Source organism: Leptinotarsa decemlineata, unplaced genomic scaffold, assembly GCF_025532065.1.
Source record: "Leptinotarsa decemlineata unplaced genomic scaffold, Ldec_3_MD MMD2_P_RNA_scaffold_9, whole genome shotgun sequence".
Taxonomy (NCBI): Eukaryota; Metazoa; Arthropoda; class Insecta; order Coleoptera; family Chrysomelidae; genus Leptinotarsa; species Leptinotarsa decemlineata.
Genome location: NW_027412536.1, coordinates 1581323 through 1600492, shown reverse-complemented (window position 1 = coordinate 1600492; position 19170 = coordinate 1581323). Strand labels below are relative to the sequence as shown.

Here is a 19170-nt window from a genome sequence, read left to right as displayed (position 1 = left end):
TTCGATTATTAGTATCCACAATCGTCTTTGGGTGATGACTGGACTTATTTATAGATCAATCAAGTGCTTTTAACCATCCTCTCTTTCCTCTCTCCACTCCATCGGTTTTATCGGGAACTGATCGTTTGGCGGAAGTTGGCCATTTTTCGCTTGATTATGGGTTTCCATATGTTGCGTATCTCTATGATAGCTTGACTGAATACATTGTTGGACAACATGTATGCAGCTTCTATGATTTTTTCCCTAAATCAATGATTTCAGCTTGAGAACACTTGATATTATATTGATGAGTCCAAACATGCTCTGCTATTTCTGATTTGCTATTTTTTCCTCGCTATGTGTGTTTCTTGTGCTCGACAATGCAAACTTTCAATTACCTCTCAGTTACACCGATGTAGGATTCTCCGCACTTGCAGAGTACTTATCCGGTAAATGCAATTCTTGGAATCGCAGTCCGCGTTTGATGGCCTGATTTCCGTGAGGCTGCTACAACAGCAGCCTCACGAAACTGGAGAAAATTCCAGTTATGTTCTGAAGACGATTGTGGATACTAACAATCGAAACATCGTAAAGTAACTTAGCTTGAAATCTTTTAACTAATTTTAATTTTCATTTCTTGTTAAATGTTCAATTTTCAATTGTTGCTTGCTTCATTCTAATTTCAGTTTTTTTGCTTAATATAATTGTTATTTTTTCAGCTAATCTTTTTAATTTTATTGATTCTTCAGAGATTTCAAATCATTTTATATCATTTTAGACAATAGAAGTCCGAACTAATGAAATGCACCGAATAATTGGTGTTCTGTCACAGAACACTTACTGACACAGAAATTCTGTGTCAGTAATGTCAGTGCATTAATAAATAAATGTATGTTTTCTTCAATGTTTTTGGGGTTCAGAATTCACTTAATAAATCTCTTCAAAAATTGTAGTTAATTAAAAATCATATAGATATGTTATGATTGAAAAAAGGAAACCTCCGGAATATACAGAGGTTATGTTCGAACTCTGTATTTCTTGAACAACTTAAAAATAATATCAAACTAGATTACGATGATCCCTCCTGTTGCTCCAGGGCAAGCAGAAGAGAAAAAAAATATGGTCGGCTGGGTAAGATTTGGAAATATTTTTCCTGTTTAGAGTATATTATATTTGTACAAAAAATATCAGATTTCCATATTATTTACTCATTCCAAGATGGTAAAATAATTTTTCAGTGCCTCTGTGAAAAGAATCGTCCAAAAAATGGTGTTAATTTACCATTGAATATAGTTAGTCTGTTGTTCATAACATCTATGTATCATATTTTCAGAAAAATACTTTCAACATGCGACAAATAAGTTTAATGAACCTGGCAGCTAGTCAGTTAGGAGTCAAAAACGGCACAAAATCTGTTATTCCATCTCACAGAAGAGCATATAGTGTTACAAGCCCTTCAAAATCTTTGGATATTTTACGAAAAAACCTACAGAGTGCTATTAATAAAGAGATTGATAATGTTCTGAAAAAGTATATTGAGGTATGTACACAGTGATCAGTGTAATCAATTTAATGTGTTATTCCTGTCAATATTTATAAATGAAAAAGTGAATTCAATAAACTTTACTTAAAACTGATATTTATAGTAGATTGGATAAAACTGAAAGTTATGTTATCTTGTTTTATGATGGTGCAGTCTAGAATTTGGCATTGGATCATTACTGAACATCCAAGCTTTTGCTTACTGTACCCTACAATTATTATCATTGATCTTTTGTGGATATTTGATATTATTGTTGAAAATCCATTTTTGTGACGAATATTTTATTGATTTTTTTTGAGAGTTATTGATGTCCATAATCTTAATTGAATTAGGTTAATAAAAAATCTAAGAAACTAATCAATGCAGTTTATTGTATGATTTTCACCATAAAGGGTTTTACAAAAACCGTGACACGTATTTCGCTATACAATATCTTCCTCAAGCATAAGAGTTATCTATCTATCTATGCTTGAGGAAGCTATTGTATAGCGAAATACCTGTCGCGATTTTTGTAAAACCCTTTATAGAGAAAATCATACAATAAACTGTATTGATTAGTTTTTTAATATGGATTTTCATCAAGTATCGGCCAGTTCTATTCAAAAATCTAAGAGATCATTGGAAAACTCAAATGTTGCTTAAGTATTTGACTGAAAATTTCTGGAATCTTGGCACTGAATTTTTCAATTTTATTCAAAGATGAACTTATAAATAAATATACCACCACCAGTTTGATAAGGGTTTATGATAGTTCAATTCCAAATGAAAAATGTTTTCAGAAATTTTTTCAACCAGCCATCAATAATATTAAAAACAACTTGGGTAAGGACAGTGTTGGAGAGGAACATATCAAAGAAGTATGTAAGCAGATGTTGGAAGATGCTAAGTTGATGTATAAAATTTCACCAAGTTCTCGAGATAGTTCACCATATGAGTGCAGCCATAGTGAAGCAGAATCAGAAACAAGTGTTACAGATGGAAGATTGGGAGGAGCAGTGAGTTTTTGAATTTAATACCTGGATAAGTATCGGGATACAAACAATTCCAGCAATGTTAGGACTGATTAGGATAATTTCCTATTTACATATTGATTTTTTCAATATTCTACAATATTTTTTCTGTGACTACTTTCATTGGTTATGAAAAATGAGAAATTTTCTATGTTTTCACTACTTTTATATAAAAGTGGATTTTCATTTCTCACTTTTAATGATGATCTCCTACATCCATCAATTTATTTTAATCTGTTAGTTTAGAGTGAATTCCTGCAAGTTATTTCAATTACTCAATTAAATTAAGTACCCCTTTTACTACCAACAGTGGTGTTTAGATATATAAGGGTTAATATTATTAATTATTTTCAGTTTATTGTATTGTTTTGAAAATGTTCTTATACGACGAAACTGCAGTAAAGTTAGCTTCTAATAAAAGTGAAAAAAAAAAACATAGGAAGATTTTTTTCTCATTTTTCATGGACGACAAAGATCTCTTGAAACAAATACTTTCATATAAACATTGAATTACACAAAAGAGAAAATACTTTCGAAACAACTGTTTAAAAAAATAATCTGTTTTTCCGTTAATCAGCTGTCGCCCCCATACGAACGACAACTCTCAGAAGTTGAGAAACTTTTGCGAGCTAAGGACTAACGAGGTCTTACCTTTTAACGTGTGATTCTCAACACGGTTGCAGAATCATTCCAGCTTCAACCAGATAAATTCTCTCGAGAAAAATATCTGGTCGAGGCAGGAATCGAACCCACGGTCTTCCGATTGTGAGTCGGGCGCACTACCACCCCAGCCAATTCCTCATATGAACTATATGAACATTGAATTATACAAAACACATTTTTTTGTATCCAGTTTGTACTCCAAACATTCATTATATACTTGAATTAGATAGCATTCACAGGATTGGTACATAAATTACGACCTTATGTCACCAATGAGTCAAATCTACTCATGTCATCGATAACAGTACGTAATGACATTAATTTGCTCATTTGATCTGATCCTAGCCATAGAAATCTTATTTTAATTGAAAGGGGGATATTTTCAGGAGAGATTACTTTTTAGGAAAGAATGATTGTGGCTTTCTACTCCTCCATCTACATTTTGTAATAATTTCAGAGATAAATAAATATTCTTTCTTCTTTACCATTCAAGATAATTGAAAGATAATCAGAATCAGCAAGAAGGTTCAGATATGGAATTTATTTTGTACTTGATAGATAGATTAATTATAAATAGATGTCCTAATATACATAAAGGTTATACAAAAAAGATCAGTTATTAAACAAAATAAAACAAAATAAACTAAAATATATAAGACCTATATAGTAGAATATAGTGTGTAAAAACGTAGCAGTAGTAAATGATAAAGAGATTAGTAGAGAGAATAATGATGAACAACTCAGTTGGAATAATAGTGTGCTCCTAGATATTCAGATAAGGAGCGTTTGAAGAGTTGGAGGGTGTCATTTCGTTTAATTTCATTAGGAAGCTACTTATAGTCCAAAAATCCTCTATGAAATATAGAGTTCATTGTTCTTGCAATATTTGTTCATGGGATAACCAAGTCATGTCTTCCGCTTGTATCGTATTTGTGAATCTCATGGTTATATGTAATGAATTAATTGAAGTAATGTGGTGCTTTTCCAGTGAGTATTTTAAATATGAATGAAGATCATAGAAAAATATTGTAATCTATCTTTTACTGTCATTCAATTCAGATTATTAATCATTGATAGGATAGGATAGGAATAATATCAAGCAAATGCACAACTCAGAACAGCTGAGTGAAATTATGGAGATTAATAGAATACTTCAAGAGGAAAATGAAAAATTGCGAAAAAAAAATTGATGACATGAGTGCATCCAACTTCCATTCTGATAATTTAGACCTATTAGTACCTTACTGCCAATAGAGAAGGTTTTAGAAATAGCAATTATATTTATCAGTCAATCTGGTTTTCGAAAGAAACATTCTTGCGAAACATTTAGTTATCGCTAATTAAATTTACTAATGAAACAGATAAAGGTTAATATTTTGTAGCTGTCTTTTTAGATTTTAAAAGAATTTTTAAAAAGATGGATAGGAAGTATTTTGCTGAGAAGATATGGGATTGAGGGGATGGTTTATGAATGGTTAAGTAATTATTCAACAAATAGGAAACAGAGAGTACGTGTAAACGATTATTTCTCATCATATGTAACAAGTCACAGGAGTACCACAAGGTAGTGTACTTGGTCCCCTATTATTCATTCTGTATCTGAATGATATACAATTATTTACAGACTGTGAGTTCATCAACTTATTTGCAGATGATACCTCATTGGCCTGTACTGGAGTAAATTTAGAAGAAACTGTTGGCAGAATGAATACATTTTTAGAGAAGCTAGAAAAATATCTGAAAACCAACAAAATGAAACTCAACGTTAAAAAAACTGAAGCAATGATAATCACTACTAAATTCAAATATAATCAAATAAATACAAACAACATAAATATAAAAATTGAAGATGATCTTATAGGAATAGTAACATCAGTGAAGTATTTGGGATTTCAACTTGATAATTGCTCATCATTCAATGACCACGTCAAGTATATTGGAAAAAGATAGCAAAAAAATTATATTTTTTTCTTGAGAATCACTAAATACTTATCAACAGATACAAAAATTTTGGTATATAAATCAATAATCGAACCCCATTTCGACTACTGCGCATTTATTTTATTCTCTATTAATTTGAACAAAGTGCAACAAATACAAAACCTTCAAAATCAGGGAATGAGAATTTTAAAATTGTATAGGTATACACCAATTTCTACTATGCTATCTGCTCTACAATGGTTCTCAGTATCCCAAAGATTATTCTATTGTTCCATGGTGTCCATTTATGAAATACTGAATAAAATGACCCCAACAGATTTGTTATCAATAAGGACATTCATCACCATTCTAGTAGACACAACAGTCACATTCATATAAATAAAACAAATACAAGAAGTAGTATGAGCAATTTATTCTTCAAAGGTTTTGTCTGATCCACTAATTTTCCTGATTCCATTAAATCGACCCCATCATTGAATATTTTCAAAAGTGAACTTTTAAAACATATTCATGATGGAAATTGAATGTTTCTTTTTGTTCAGTTCAAATAATGTATGTATATATAGTTGTATTATTTGTATAAATTTAGGTGATTATACTATACTTTGAGTTAGCTAACCTGTATATCAGGAAATCCTAATTCAATAAATTTTTCTTCTTCTTTAAATAATATAGGAGTATACTTATGGCATTTTAATAACAAGCGCATTCCTCTGTTTTGTAACTTTTGTAGAGTAGGAATAGAACTACCGATTTTCATTTTGTAAAATGAATAAGGCTTCATCTGTACTATTCAGAATAACTTTCAATGGACTATTTTTGTTAGCATCAAATTTACGTAATCGATAGGTTTCTTCACGGTGACTTCTGCCGAGAATGATGATTATATTTGTTGATTATGATTATATTTGTTGATTATGATTATATTTGTTGCCCTAACCTGTCTCTTTTGGATTTCTTGAAATATGTTGTTGATATTATAGTCTTTAGTATAGTTTCCATTCCTGATAATTTCATGAAGTATTTAATTTTCTTCAATTAGTTTCTTATTAATTTCCAAGGCTTCATTCATCCAGTTAAGCAACTAATTTTTGAACTTTCTCGAAGTCTACTTTACAAGAACGGCAAAAATATATCATATTGCGTTTTCTCAAAGCAAGAACCCTGATTTTAGAGGTATAAAGATCAACGTATTTTTCATGATGCTAGATAGAGCAGCAGTCACAAATGATGAACGAATCTTTCTCCATAATGTCCAAATTACATTTGTCACAAACTGCATTTTCATCCATCTCCACTCGTAAATCTTCCTGGGACCCTGACATAATTTTTGGTATATGTAGATATTGAAAAAGAGATAATAGTAACTTTTTGCTTGGGTCTGTTTTTATTGTATCAAAATGAGTATGATACGTATAAAATCAACGATCTAAACTTTCTTGATTGAGGAGCACACATAAAGATCTGTTCACTTCAAAGGTCAAACTTAAGCTATGTTGTTGCAGATGACCTACCTTTGACTGAGACAAGTCAATATCCATACCGAATTCAGTGTGAAAGAAACTTCTATCAAAGAATGTAAAACTTCACGACTGGTTCTCTCTGAGAAGACAACAAGAACTTTACGTCTGTTACCTCATCGCATTTGATAATGCCAACCGCAGTCTGATAAAAACCTGTAGTCCACAGCCAAGGATCCCGGAAAATAGCTTCGACACAGCTTTGACTTTATTCAGTGATGTTTTCTGGGTTCTTATCCTTTCCCAATTTGAAAAAACAAATAGAAACAGATTAACAGGTTTTGTTATCGGAATCGGACTACTTTCTAAATTATCAGCTATTCTGAAAACTTGAGTATCAAAATTTTATTTTCCAATCACTTTATTTTATTTACAGGCCAAATTTCAAAAATTTAAATTTGGAAAAAATTAATAACATCAATGTATAGAGTACAACATTTTCTATCGATACACCACGACACAGTAGAATAAATATATATTGAGATATGGAGCAACTAAATCACATACATGAAAACGGACTAAACTTTTGGAACAACCTAATATAATAAACTGCTCAGAGCTTTTGAATTACATGATGATGAAGTAACTCTTTTATGATGAATTCATAACCTTTTCACGCACAAGTCCACACTCAGTGATTATACCTTCCTGATTTTAAACTTTCTTTTCATCAACTGATTGCATTCATTAAAAAAATTGAACTTCATACTTATGCTGATTGAGATTTTTGGAACTCTTTCTTGTAGAAGTAGTGGAATAGTGGAATAAACTTGGGTGGATCATTATCACAGATATGTAATGTTCAGTAACTTATTCCCTATTTTCAGAGTCCTGTTACACAATATAAAAGAAAAGAATGTGACGTGGATGCAGAATTGATATCAACCCAATCTTTTGCTCCTACAGTAAAACGTCATAGAAATAAATCTCACCATTCAACAGATTATAGTAGCTGCAAACTGTCACTAAAACGAGATGGTCCCAAATGGAATCCAGATCGAGTTAGAGGAAATACACTCTTTATTATGGGAGCGAGAGCCAATAAAGTTTTAGGTTATGGCCAAACAAGGGGCAGGTTATACGTGAGGCATCCCAATTTGGTGAGGTAAGGAAAAACTAAGTTGTTTCTAAAGAATAAAGTATTTTTAATTCTGAATTCTTGAAGTCAAATTTATAAACTAAATTTCACCTATAGTAAGTGGGGCCCACTTGAAGACTGGCAATACTCACCTATACAGTAGGTTTATGAACTGATACCTATCAGAAAACAAGTACTTCCCTGTCTGATTCCACGAAGAGCATTGAATTATATCTGACAGGTGTCAGTGCAGGATTAATTAAAGGAAATCATCGATTTCGTGTTTATGTAGGACATGTGTGATTGATGACTTGTTTATTTTGTGGTAATTCATGATCACTTTAATGAAATGAATGAAAACACTTGTGTCTAATTACCACTAGTTGATTTTATTTATGTGACCTGTTTCGGGTTTGACCCCATCATCAACTAGCGGTAATTAGACAAAAGTGTTTTCATTCATTTCATCAAAGTATTTATGTAGGACACTACCTTGCACTGATAAGACGTCAAATGCTCCAAAACCGGTCTGCAAGTGTGCCCGTTACAATAACTGAAAATCAATTCAGACAAATGTATTGCAGGAATTACTTCTGTGAAGAATCCTGCATTGACACCTGCTGGGTATAATCCAACGCCCTTCGTGGTATTAGTTGTTTCCTGATAGGTGTCACTCCAAAAAGCTACTGTGTAGGTAAGGGAAGACTGGCCTGAACTAATTGTTCCCTTAGATAATTTGTATTTACTAAATAATATTATTGGGGAAGTTTTTGGCCTTCTACTTCTCCATCCTGATACAAAAAATGTGGAAATCTTCTGAAGAAAGGAAGGAATCAATTTCAAAAAATGTATGTTATCAATTTCAAAAAATGTATGTTATTTACGTACTATCGTCGATGACATGGGTGGATTCGATCTATTCCGTGACAAAAAGTCGTAATAATGAATGAATTGAGTGTTTTTTATAATGTTATCCGTATTTGCCTCTGAAGAGCCGATAAGGAAACTGTCTTGCGACGAAACATCGGATGTCTAGCAGTGATGATGACAGTGTTCCATGTAAGTGAAATGTTATTGCTTTCATAATTGTATTGTGTAGAAATCCTGTGAATGATATCTGATTTGATTCCATTACGAATATAATTCATGTCATTGTTTCAATAGTTTGAAACAAAATATAGATATAATATTTGTGAATCCCATTTCATGTGTCGATCGATCATTAGGCCAAGGTATTTAATTGAGGTACTTTCTGGAATCAATAAGTTTTCATTGATAACTAATGAATCTATGTTCGGTAGTTTATTGGCATAAGAGGTAAATGGTAGATATTTTGTTTTTTCTACGTTCAAGCTCAATTTGTTATATTGAAACCATTTCATGATGTTTTTGAAATTACTTTCTGATTTCATCTTGAGATCTTGCCATGTCTCCGCATTATAAAAGATTGCTGTGTCGTCAGCAAAACTGAGAATGTTTCCTCCTGAATGCATTTTTAATAAACTATTTATATAGATAATGAATAGTATTGGACCCAAGACAGTACCTTGCGGAACTCCGTAAGTAATTGTTCTCGGACTACTTTTTTCCATCGATGTCAACTATTTGTCTTCGATTATTCAGGTAGGAATAAAACAGTTCATATGCTCTGCCCCGTATGCCGATATTTTATAATTTCCCGAGGAATCTTTTATGGCAAACAGTATCGAACGCTTTCGATAGGTCAAAAAAAATACATAATGCAGGTTTTGATAAATCCAACGATTTGTAAATTTCTGATGTTAAAGTGAATATAGCATCCTCTGTCGACCTCCCCTCCCTGAATCCGTACAGCTGTTCTGACAGAAGCTTGAATTTTTTAAGGAATCCAGTTAATCTTATTTTAATAATTTTTTCAAAAATGTTTGCTATATTAGAAATTAATGATATTGGTCTGTAATTAGCAATCTCAAGTGTATCTCCATTTTTGGTTTGCCGGTGGTGGTTTAATGACACCAATTTTTAAAATATCTGGAAAAATTCCGTTTTCTAAGGACCCATTGGCAATGTAGGTGAGAGGGTCTACAATTAGCTCTGAAATATTTTTCAACATTTGCGTGTTTATGCCATCATTCCCTGGACTTTTATTTGTTTTTAAATTCTTTCTTTCTCCGCATTTGTTGGATACATGAATATACTTTTGTCTTGACGTTCTATAATTTCCTCAAATGCTATCGGTGCATCAATTTTGTTTGCGAGTTTGTACCCTACTTAGCTGTAGTGTTCATTAAATGCATTTGAAATTTCTAGCTCTTCATAAATCATATTTTGGTTCTCCAATCTAATTTCATCAATATGTCTTTGTGGTCTCTTTTTGTTAGACTTCATCTACACATTTCCATAGAGCTTTGGACTTATTTTGATTTCTCTTTATTTCATTTTGAAAAAAATTTTTTTTGTTGCTTTGATAAGGTTTCTCACTTTATTTTTACAATCATTATAAAGTCTTTTAGTTTGTACATCGTCAGGATTATCCCGTGAACGTTTGATTAATAATGTTTTTGTGATATGAATGTTGATATTCCTTGTGTTATCCATTTCTTTCTAATAATAATTTTGTTTTTAACTCTTATTTCATTGGTATTTTTATTAATATAAAACTTCAGTTTGTTGATACATATTTCACACTTTATATTGACATTATTCTCTTCATAGATGTTATTCCATATTTCGTTTTGTAAATCTAATTTCAATTGCGGATAGTTGATGTATTTTTTATTCTTTTCATTGTATTACTTGTCTTATTACCCCCTAGTTCTACCATTAGAGCTATAGGTCGATGATCACTTATCTGATCTTGGAAAATGAATGACTCAATGTGTATTGGTTTCAACGAAGAAATGGTTTGACATGTAGAACTATCTGGCCGTGTTACTGCATTTATACAGGCTGATTCACGGTGGATGGCACATTAGACGTTTCTGGTGAACCAGACAACGGGTCACTTTGAAAATTTAATGGATGGCATATTCGGACATTCTCTAGCCAACTAAAATATTTTCGACAATGCGGTGTTGCCGCTTCTATTAGAAAGCAGTAGCAACTTTGATTTTTCAAATGGAACACTCTGTATATAATATTATTTTTGGAATCTCCAACAATTGCCCGACAACTTTTCTTGATATTTCCCTATACCTATCTGTTACCGTTTTCGAAATAAAAATTAATTTAAATTTTTTTCTTCGAAAATCATGACTTCTAAAAATGCCGATATCTTTTAGTTAAGAAGTACTATGATATCGAAATTTGGTTTGGAGTTAGGTGATACTTGGACACTTCCCACACGTCAGCCTAATCTCCGTTACTTCAATACAGGGTGGTAAAAAAATACAGTTTTTTCGTTTGCTTGAAAAATTTGATTATTTTAAATGGAACACCCTGTATATTATTGAAAATTCGGAAAGCTGCTGAAATTTGCTTTCTTTCTATGTATATCATACCTATACCTAACTAGTCAAGTTTCGGACTTATGAACATTTATTTGTGAAAATGTACTTTCAGAATGGTATTTCCATTCGGTATTTGGTAAGCAGGCCATGATTACTATTTGACAGTAGCGTTGTGACATTCTCCTAATAATATCGACATTTTCGTCACTTCAGAAGTTGCAAATACCTTCAAAACGATGGAACAAAACTATTCAAACGAAGTTCTTATGAATTTGTTTATTATTTTTGGACAGTGTGACAAAATTATCAGCAGAACATGTAGAAAGTTCAATGAAATGTATCCGAATCTACCGCCAATGAACCTCAAGAAATTTATACGAATTCAGAACAATTTCAATGCATTTGGATCAACTTTAAAAGCACCAAGAAACTTGCCTCGACCCGTAACTTTCGAAGACAACCAGATTAATGTCTTAGCATATTTTCACGCATTTCCCGAGTCATCGATAAGAAGTGCTGAAGAAGATTTGGGTATAAAATATTCATCGGTTCAAAGAATCTTGCGAAGACATAAAATGCATGATTATAAATTCACCAAAATTCAAGCAATGAAGCCTCAAGATCCTCAACAGAGAGTAGAATTTTGTGAAATGTTGTTGACACGTATTCAAGAAGATCCACTTTTTTTAAATAAAATTATTTGGACTGATGAATCGAAATTTTCGAGAGAAGGGATTTTCAATAGAAAAAATCGTCATTATTGGTCCAGTGAAAATCCTCACGTCACAAAAGAAGCCGGATTTCAAGAAAAATTTAGTTTTAATGTCTTCTGCATGTTGATGGACAACAAATTGAGGTACGTGATATACGAGGAGTCATTAACATCCAGAAGCTACCTGAATATTTTGGAGAATACTGTAGACAGTTTCGTGGATAATCTGCCACTCGAAGATTATCGAAACTGTTGGTACCAACTAGACGGAGCTCCTGCACATTGCACAAGAGAAGTGAGCGCAGAACTGGATAGACTATTTGACAATCGGTGGATGAGGCGCTTGGGACCATGGAATTGGCCAGCGAGATCACCCGATCTCAATCCATTAGATTTTTATTTGTGGGGAATGTTTAAAGAAAAAGTTTACAAAATACCCGTGCGTTCGAGAGATGAATTGTTAGAAAGGATTGCCCAAACATTTGAAGATTTGAATCCCAATGAAATCAGATCTGCCACCACGAAAGCAGTCAAGCATTTTAAAGTGCTTGGAAGTGAACGGCCAGCGATTCGAACATATTTTGAAATATTCCACATGATTGTTTTACTTTTTTATAATTATTCATATCAATATTTCCAATTTCAAGTTTCTTGGTGCTTTTTTTAAAGTTTATCCAAACATATTGAAATTGTTCTGAATTCGTATAAATTTCTTGAGGTTCATTGGCGGTAGATTCGGATACATTTCATTGAACTTTCTACATGTTCTGCTGATAATTTTGTCACACTGTCCAAAAATAATAAACAAATTCATAAGAACTTCGTTTGAATAGTTTTGTTCCATCGTTTTGAAGATATTTGCAACTTCTGAAGTGACGAAAATGTCGATATTATTAGGAGAATGTCACAACGCTACTGTCAAATAGTAATCATGGCCTGCTTACCAAATACCGAATGGAAATACCATTCTGAAGGGACATTTTCACAAATAAATGTTCATAAGTCCGAAACTTGACTAGTTAGGTATAGGTATGATATACAAAGAAAGAAAGCAAATTTCAGCAGCTTTCCGAATTTTCAATAATATACAGGGTGTTCCATTTAAAATAATCAAATTTCAGCATCTTTTTCAAGCAAACGAAAAAACTGTATTTTTTTACCACCCTGTATTGAAGTAACGGAGATTAGGCTGACGTGTGGGAAGTGTCCCAAGTATCACCTAACTCCAAATCAAATTTCGATATCATAGTACTTCTTAACTAAAAGATATCGGCATTTTTAGAAGTCATGATTTTCGAAGAAAAAAATTTAAATTAATTTTTATTTCGAAAACGGTAACAGATAGGTATAGGGAAATATCAAGAAAAGTTGTCGGGCAATTGTTGGAGATTCCAAAAATAATATTATATACAGAGTATTCCATTTGAAAAATCAAAGTTGCTACTGCTTTCTAATAGAAGCGGCAACACCGCATTGTCGAAAATATTTTAGTTGGCTAGAGAATGTCCGAATATGCCCTCCATTAAATTTTCAAAGTGATCCGTTGTCTGGTTCATCAGAAACGTCTAATGTGCCATCCACCGAGAGTTACACCTCTCGAAGCGAAGCAGTAACTCGTTTTGATAATGCCATCTGAGATGATGGCGAAACGTCGACTATCGAATAGTACACAACGGATGAACACCCGGAAGACCAACACATCATATATATATATATATATATATATATATATATATATATATATATATATATATATATAAATTATTTTGATTTTAGATGTAGACTAATGAAAATTCATGAACTATTTTGATTCTTTACTGGAACGGGTCTTCATTTTCAATTTTTCAAATACCTCTTTTGTTGTTTTCCCAGGATGTTGACTAGGAGTACTCTTGAGAGGGATATTTTCGTTTGGTGGTTTATAAATTTACAGATTCTGACTGAAAAATTTCCTAAATACTGATGGGGTTGGTGTACTGGGAGCACTTTTTTGTTTTTCGAGAATTTCTAATTCCGCTTCTCCTTCCCTCTTCAATTCCTCCGGTGTGTATTTGTGGCCGTTGAAGTATAGTTTATTGCCTCCGATGAAGCAGTTTCCACTGTTGTCTGTTTTAGCTAAATTTAAATGCCTCCTCGATAATTTATACTCTTCCCGTTGTTTAACTGTCAGATCATGCGATATAGATATGTTTGTTCCTTTCAACTTCTTTGTGTTGTTCAGTATTGACTTCTTTCTCAAGAACGTTGTGAACTCAACTTTTATTGGTGGATTATTTACTTTTCCAAGAGGGTAGAAATTGTTAATGTCACTTTCATGCCACATCCACTATATTCTTGAGTTTATCTGTTATATAATCAAGTGTTAAGTCCTCTCTCGTTGTTTCCAAGCCAAAAATAATAATGTTGTTCTCTTTGGATTTTTGATCTAATTTCTCATTTGTATTCCTTAAATGTAGGCTTTCTTTTTCTAAAAGGGGAAGTTTTCAATTTTTAAACAGATTCGTACTTCTCCCACATCGATGATAAATTTCAATTCCTGTTTAGTTCTCTTTAATTCCTCCAAAATAATTTGAAACTAAATATTGAATCAAAGAAGTGATCGTATTTGTCGATGAGATATTGAATTATAAACGCAAATTTTATGAAGCCATAATTCAAATTACTATTTCACGATAATGTCCCGAGAGTTTCCGAATCGAAACTGATAACAAGTTGTTTTAAAAGAAAACAGAGAAAAATGAACTCGTCAAAAGTAATTCGTGGTGTTCATTCCATCTTGAGTTTCATAAGAAAAAAGAAACCTTATTAAATCTTAGGTTTTTTATGGAGATAAATTTATACGTGTGATAAGGGGCGTTTCTTTTAAGTGAATTGAGGCAAGAGGTGGCCGTTGCATTAAATATTTCCATCAACGGGTACTCGGAGTGCCGCTGATAATTTCTCGAGCCTCCATTAAGTTGACTCAAGCAGAAGTCCTATGTCAAGGAGGCTTCCGACCTTTCACGATGGAACTATCCTCAAAAGTTTGATACTATGTTCTCCGTAAATAACCGTGAGTTTTTTTGTTATTTTACAGAGACGAGATTCCCCAGGCCTACGAATTCGACGACTTTCAAGGTCGCTACACTATACAAAAGTTTTTGTTGGTTGTTTTGATTTTCTGTCACAAACAGCTGTTTAGGAAGTCCAATTGTAAGATTTTCTTTTCTTTAGGGTGAGAAACCCACAAAGATATAATTTTTAGATAAAATTGTCCCCAGATACTAGAACCCTCAAGTTTTGTTTTCCCATTTAGCTAGTAAATTGTTAAATGTAGTTTACGAAACAGGTTTGTTCGTTATTTTAATACTCTTGGGTTGGATAACCCTTCGAGTTTATACTTTTTTCTGTTTGTAATTTTTGCAACTACGTTTAATAATTCTTAAAATTCAAGCCAACGTGTTTAATGACGTTGGTTGCTAAGTAATTGAACTTGTTATATTGTATATTTCAGTCAAATGTAAATTTTATTAACTTTTCATTAACCTTACTAATATCAATATTGAAATTAATTTTTTGTAAGAAGTGTTAGAAGGATCTGTCTATTTGCCCTATTACCCCGTTTCTGTTGAAGAAATATCAACTGGCGCCCACAGCTTGCTAATGAAAACTATAAGAATAATACCAATAAAGAATTTTTGGGATATTCAGATATCCCAGCTCGAACCCACCACTCGCCCATTCCAGGTGAGCTCCAGGCACTCGTAAATTTAGGAAAACTTAAATTTCTCCTGTTTTACGTCATAACATGGAACACTGTCATCCTCAGTGGTAGACATTTGATGTTTCGCCGTAAGACATTTGCAGATTTGAGATTTTTCAACAGATTATTGAGCTGTCTTGTTTGATGATTATATACATTTGTATGTTGTACAAATTTCATAGTGGAATGTTCTGCAGTCTCTTATTCTTTACAAGAGACTGCAGAAATATGCATATTGATATCGAGTAAATGCTGTGGTTTATATAGATTTTTAATTGGTTCTAAGAAAAGTAGCTGAAAATGCATTTATCGGCTTTATTTTGTAAACTATTTATTGTTTCAAAGTTGTATTCGAAGTAGTTTCCTGCTTCAAATACAACCTTGAATTTTGAATGAACGAGTGAGAAGTAAATCAGCTTCAGATGCTTCAAAGAAATATAATTTCTTATTTTATATAGAATATGAATGATAGACTTTCATCTATTTGTAAACCTGAAAACTGAATACCAGTGGTCCTTTCAACTTTGTTGTGTCCTAATACTTATTTCAAAGTTGTTGTCTCACAAAGCTTTTCATTAATAAACATAAATGAATATTTTTTTAAATTCAAGATTTATTGAGCCAAATATGTATTCTTTTCAAATCAGCTTCCATTTGTTGGTGTACTAAATTTGAATCTTCATTGAAATAGATCAATGTTGCATCATCAGCAAATAGTACTAATTTTCCAGAAAGCTCTAACTCCGAAATGGAATTTATATGAATGAAAAAGAGTAAAAGTCCTAATATAGATTCTCTTGGAGTCACAATTTCTTTATTGAACTTTCCTTATTTTCCAGAGACATAACTTCCTATCACTTAAACAAAAGCTCCACACAGGTCTAATGACAAGTCCACATTTTTACACACATCTAATTCTAACTAAATACTAGAAATATCCAAAGTGACACATTGTGTATCACTAAGCTTTTGAAAGCCATGTTGATTTGGTTACAAGAAATAAATGGATTCCAAATATTTCAATAATCTGTTATACATTGCTTTCTCAAGTATTTTGGATATAATTGGTAAAATGGAAATCGGTATATAATTGTTTTGAACATTGGCAACACCTTTGCAAATAAATTGATTGTGATTATGTGTATAACTCATCTTCTCATTCATAATAAATTTTGAAGAAGATACCAGTGAGAGTGAATCAGAACTGGTCTGACAATGAAACGCAATATGATGAGATGGGTTGCTAACTATTTCAATAATTTTATTGTAAACGCCATAATAATAAAATTGTGTAATAATAACTTTTTATGTAAATACCTACGTGTTGTTTTCTATTGAAAATGTTTCTACTCATATAATAATAATTTCTGCCGAACCAATCTTCAACTCGGCCAGTGTGAACTTTGTCTGGATTATTGCATTTTCGAAGTTATGACCTTGTAAGGAAACCAAATACCTCTACTACATGAGACACTCATATATAGGTTGGAAATGTAAGAATAAGATTTTAATCTCCTGCCTTAAAAATAGAAAACTGCAAGTCAACACAAATGGGGGTTATTTTCAGTATTACAAAGTAACTGTCCTCGGCATATATGAATGATTTCAAAAACTACACCTCACGATTAATATGGATCTTCATCAAGTAACGGCCGAATCAATAAAAAAAAAAAGAATGAACCGTAATGAATGAAAGTAAGGATCAACGAGGTTTCACCTATTATCGTATGATTCCCAGAAACTCTAGTTGAGTGAGAGTTTTACATGTTGCTCCAAACAACCCGGAAACAAACATTTTTTGTTGAACAGAATTGAAGGATGAACATCCCTAATGATAATATGCAGGCTTGAAAAAGGATTACGAAAATCCTAAGAGAATCAGAAGAATACAAAAGATACTTAAAAAGAATAAACTCACGACATAGGTAACTTAATCAAAACATAGAAAATAAATTGTCCCCTCCATGCCCCCCGGGGTTGAGAGCCCTAACATATAATCTTTCCCACACGGTTACTGTGTGCAGAAGTTGGAATCTCATCCATTCACCCTCACTCATTCCTTAGTGGACCTCAACCTGCTGATGGGCACTTCAGCAATATTGACATATGACCTCCTGTGGTAGAAAATTAGCCTTTAGGTGCTTTCACTCTCATGGTATGTTGTAAATAAATTGTCTTGCTTGATGCTTGAAAACGTTTATTTATTATTTAGGGTTAGTATTTTACATGTGCTTATAGGCTTATACCTCTTCAGGGTAATAAATTATCTTGTGATGAGAGCTTTAAATGATCCAGGGGGTATATTCATTCTTCTTGTTAACTTATTTGAACTCTATCGACCTTAGTATTTATAACTGTTTTATCAGTGTTGGTAATAATAAATTGTATATTATTTTTTTGTATAATATTTCACCAAACTAGGCTTGTTCCGTTAATAAATAAATCAAATCAAATAATTATTGTTCTTGACCGTAGTAGTAAAATTCAACCTGTTCAAAATTCTTTCCATTGTTTAAAGAAGATTTGAAATCTATGAAACAACAAATAAAATGAACATGAAAGTTGATATATTTTAATTATGCTTCTAGGTACTCCGGCGATCAAGAAGACAAGGAATGGTTAGCATCAAAGAATCTCATGCCACCAAGTGGAGGTAAAGCATACCTGATGCTTCTTGAAGATATCAAGGAACTCACTGAAAGTGAAGAGTATAAGCACAGTCCTAACTTACAGCATCATGAATTGAAGGGATTTGAGGTTCCCCTATTTCTCCTTCATAAAATCAAGAACTTCATAGAGTATGTGAGGAATGAAAGGAAGCTTTTAGCTCATGTTGATCTCTACGAGGACCAGAGTCATTCTTCTACACCTCCTACTGTAGCCCTTGATTCTGCACCTTCAACTCCTTCTGACATTGGTCTTTCTATGGACAACCAGACAGATACCACTTTCAAACACGATTTTCTCAATATGTCCTCAGATATGAGCAGCAATTTGACAAGCTCTGTGATTTCTAGCATTTTAGCGAGTCATCTTTCCAGTATTAATAGTTGTAATAATTCACAAGAATTTTAGTTTAGTTCTTAGTGTTACTTTTACTGCTTTAATTTATTTTTCTGCCAATTTTGAAAATTTTCCAAATACAGTGTTATGAATATTTTGTGTCTAATTATAAAAAAATGAAAATCATATAGGTACTAAATCCATACAGATTTTCCTCAAAATTTATGATTGAATATTTTCAATAGTGATGAAATATTTATTGAATTATTAATGGGAAACCCATTTTACAAATAAATATATTTTTTTAGAAATGCAATTCAACTAATACTAAAAATATCTATACAAATGAAAATAATTCATAGTATACTAAAATTCTATAGGTATTGAAGGGGTTATATTTTTTAGGAGTGATTAATTTTTGGGAAAGAAAGTTTTTGGCTTTCTACTACTCCACCTTGATACAAAAAAGAAGGATGAGGGAGTCTTCCAAAGAAAGGAAGGAAGTAACTTTATACGAACTGAGTAGAGAAAAGTATCTTCTGTTTAATTCA

General features: G+C 32.3%; 1 protein-coding gene across 2 annotated transcripts; it reads left to right on the top strand.

Moving 5' to 3' along the window:
• Window positions 1-831: 831 nt before the first annotated feature.
• LOC111504441 (deoxynucleotidyltransferase terminal-interacting protein 1) lies at window positions 832-18773 on the top strand. Of its 2 annotated transcripts, XM_023158991.2 has the most exons (5): window positions 833-1110; window positions 1313-1519; window positions 2302-2517; window positions 7484-7761; window positions 18205-18773. In XM_023158991.2, exons 1-5 carry the CDS (start codon window positions 1054-1056, stop codon window positions 18689-18691), a joined length of 1245 nt encoding a protein of 414 aa, XP_023014759.1. In that variant the 5' UTR covers window positions 833-1053; the 3' UTR covers window positions 18692-18773. The 2 variants fall into 2 exon arrangements, with proteins under 2 accessions (XP_074026486.1, XP_023014759.1); XM_074170385.1 differs by lacking the exon at window positions 1313-1519 and having other exon boundaries at window positions 832-1110.
• Window positions 18774-19170: the final 397 nt, after the last annotated feature.

Excerpts from the sequence above, each read along its gene's own strand:
- LOC111504441 (XM_023158991.2), top strand. The coding sequence starts at position 1,054 with ATGATCCCTCCTGTTGCTCCAGGGCAAGCAGAAGAGAAAAAAAATATG. Across the intron at positions 2,518-7,483 it reads ATGGAAGATTGGGAGGAGCA|AGTCCTGTTACACAATATAA; the intron begins GTGAGTTTTTGA and ends CCCTATTTTCAG. Across the intron at positions 7,762-18,204 it reads AGGCATCCCAATTTGGTGAG|GTACTCCGGCGATCAAGAAG; the intron begins GTAAGGAAAAAC and ends TTATGCTTCTAG.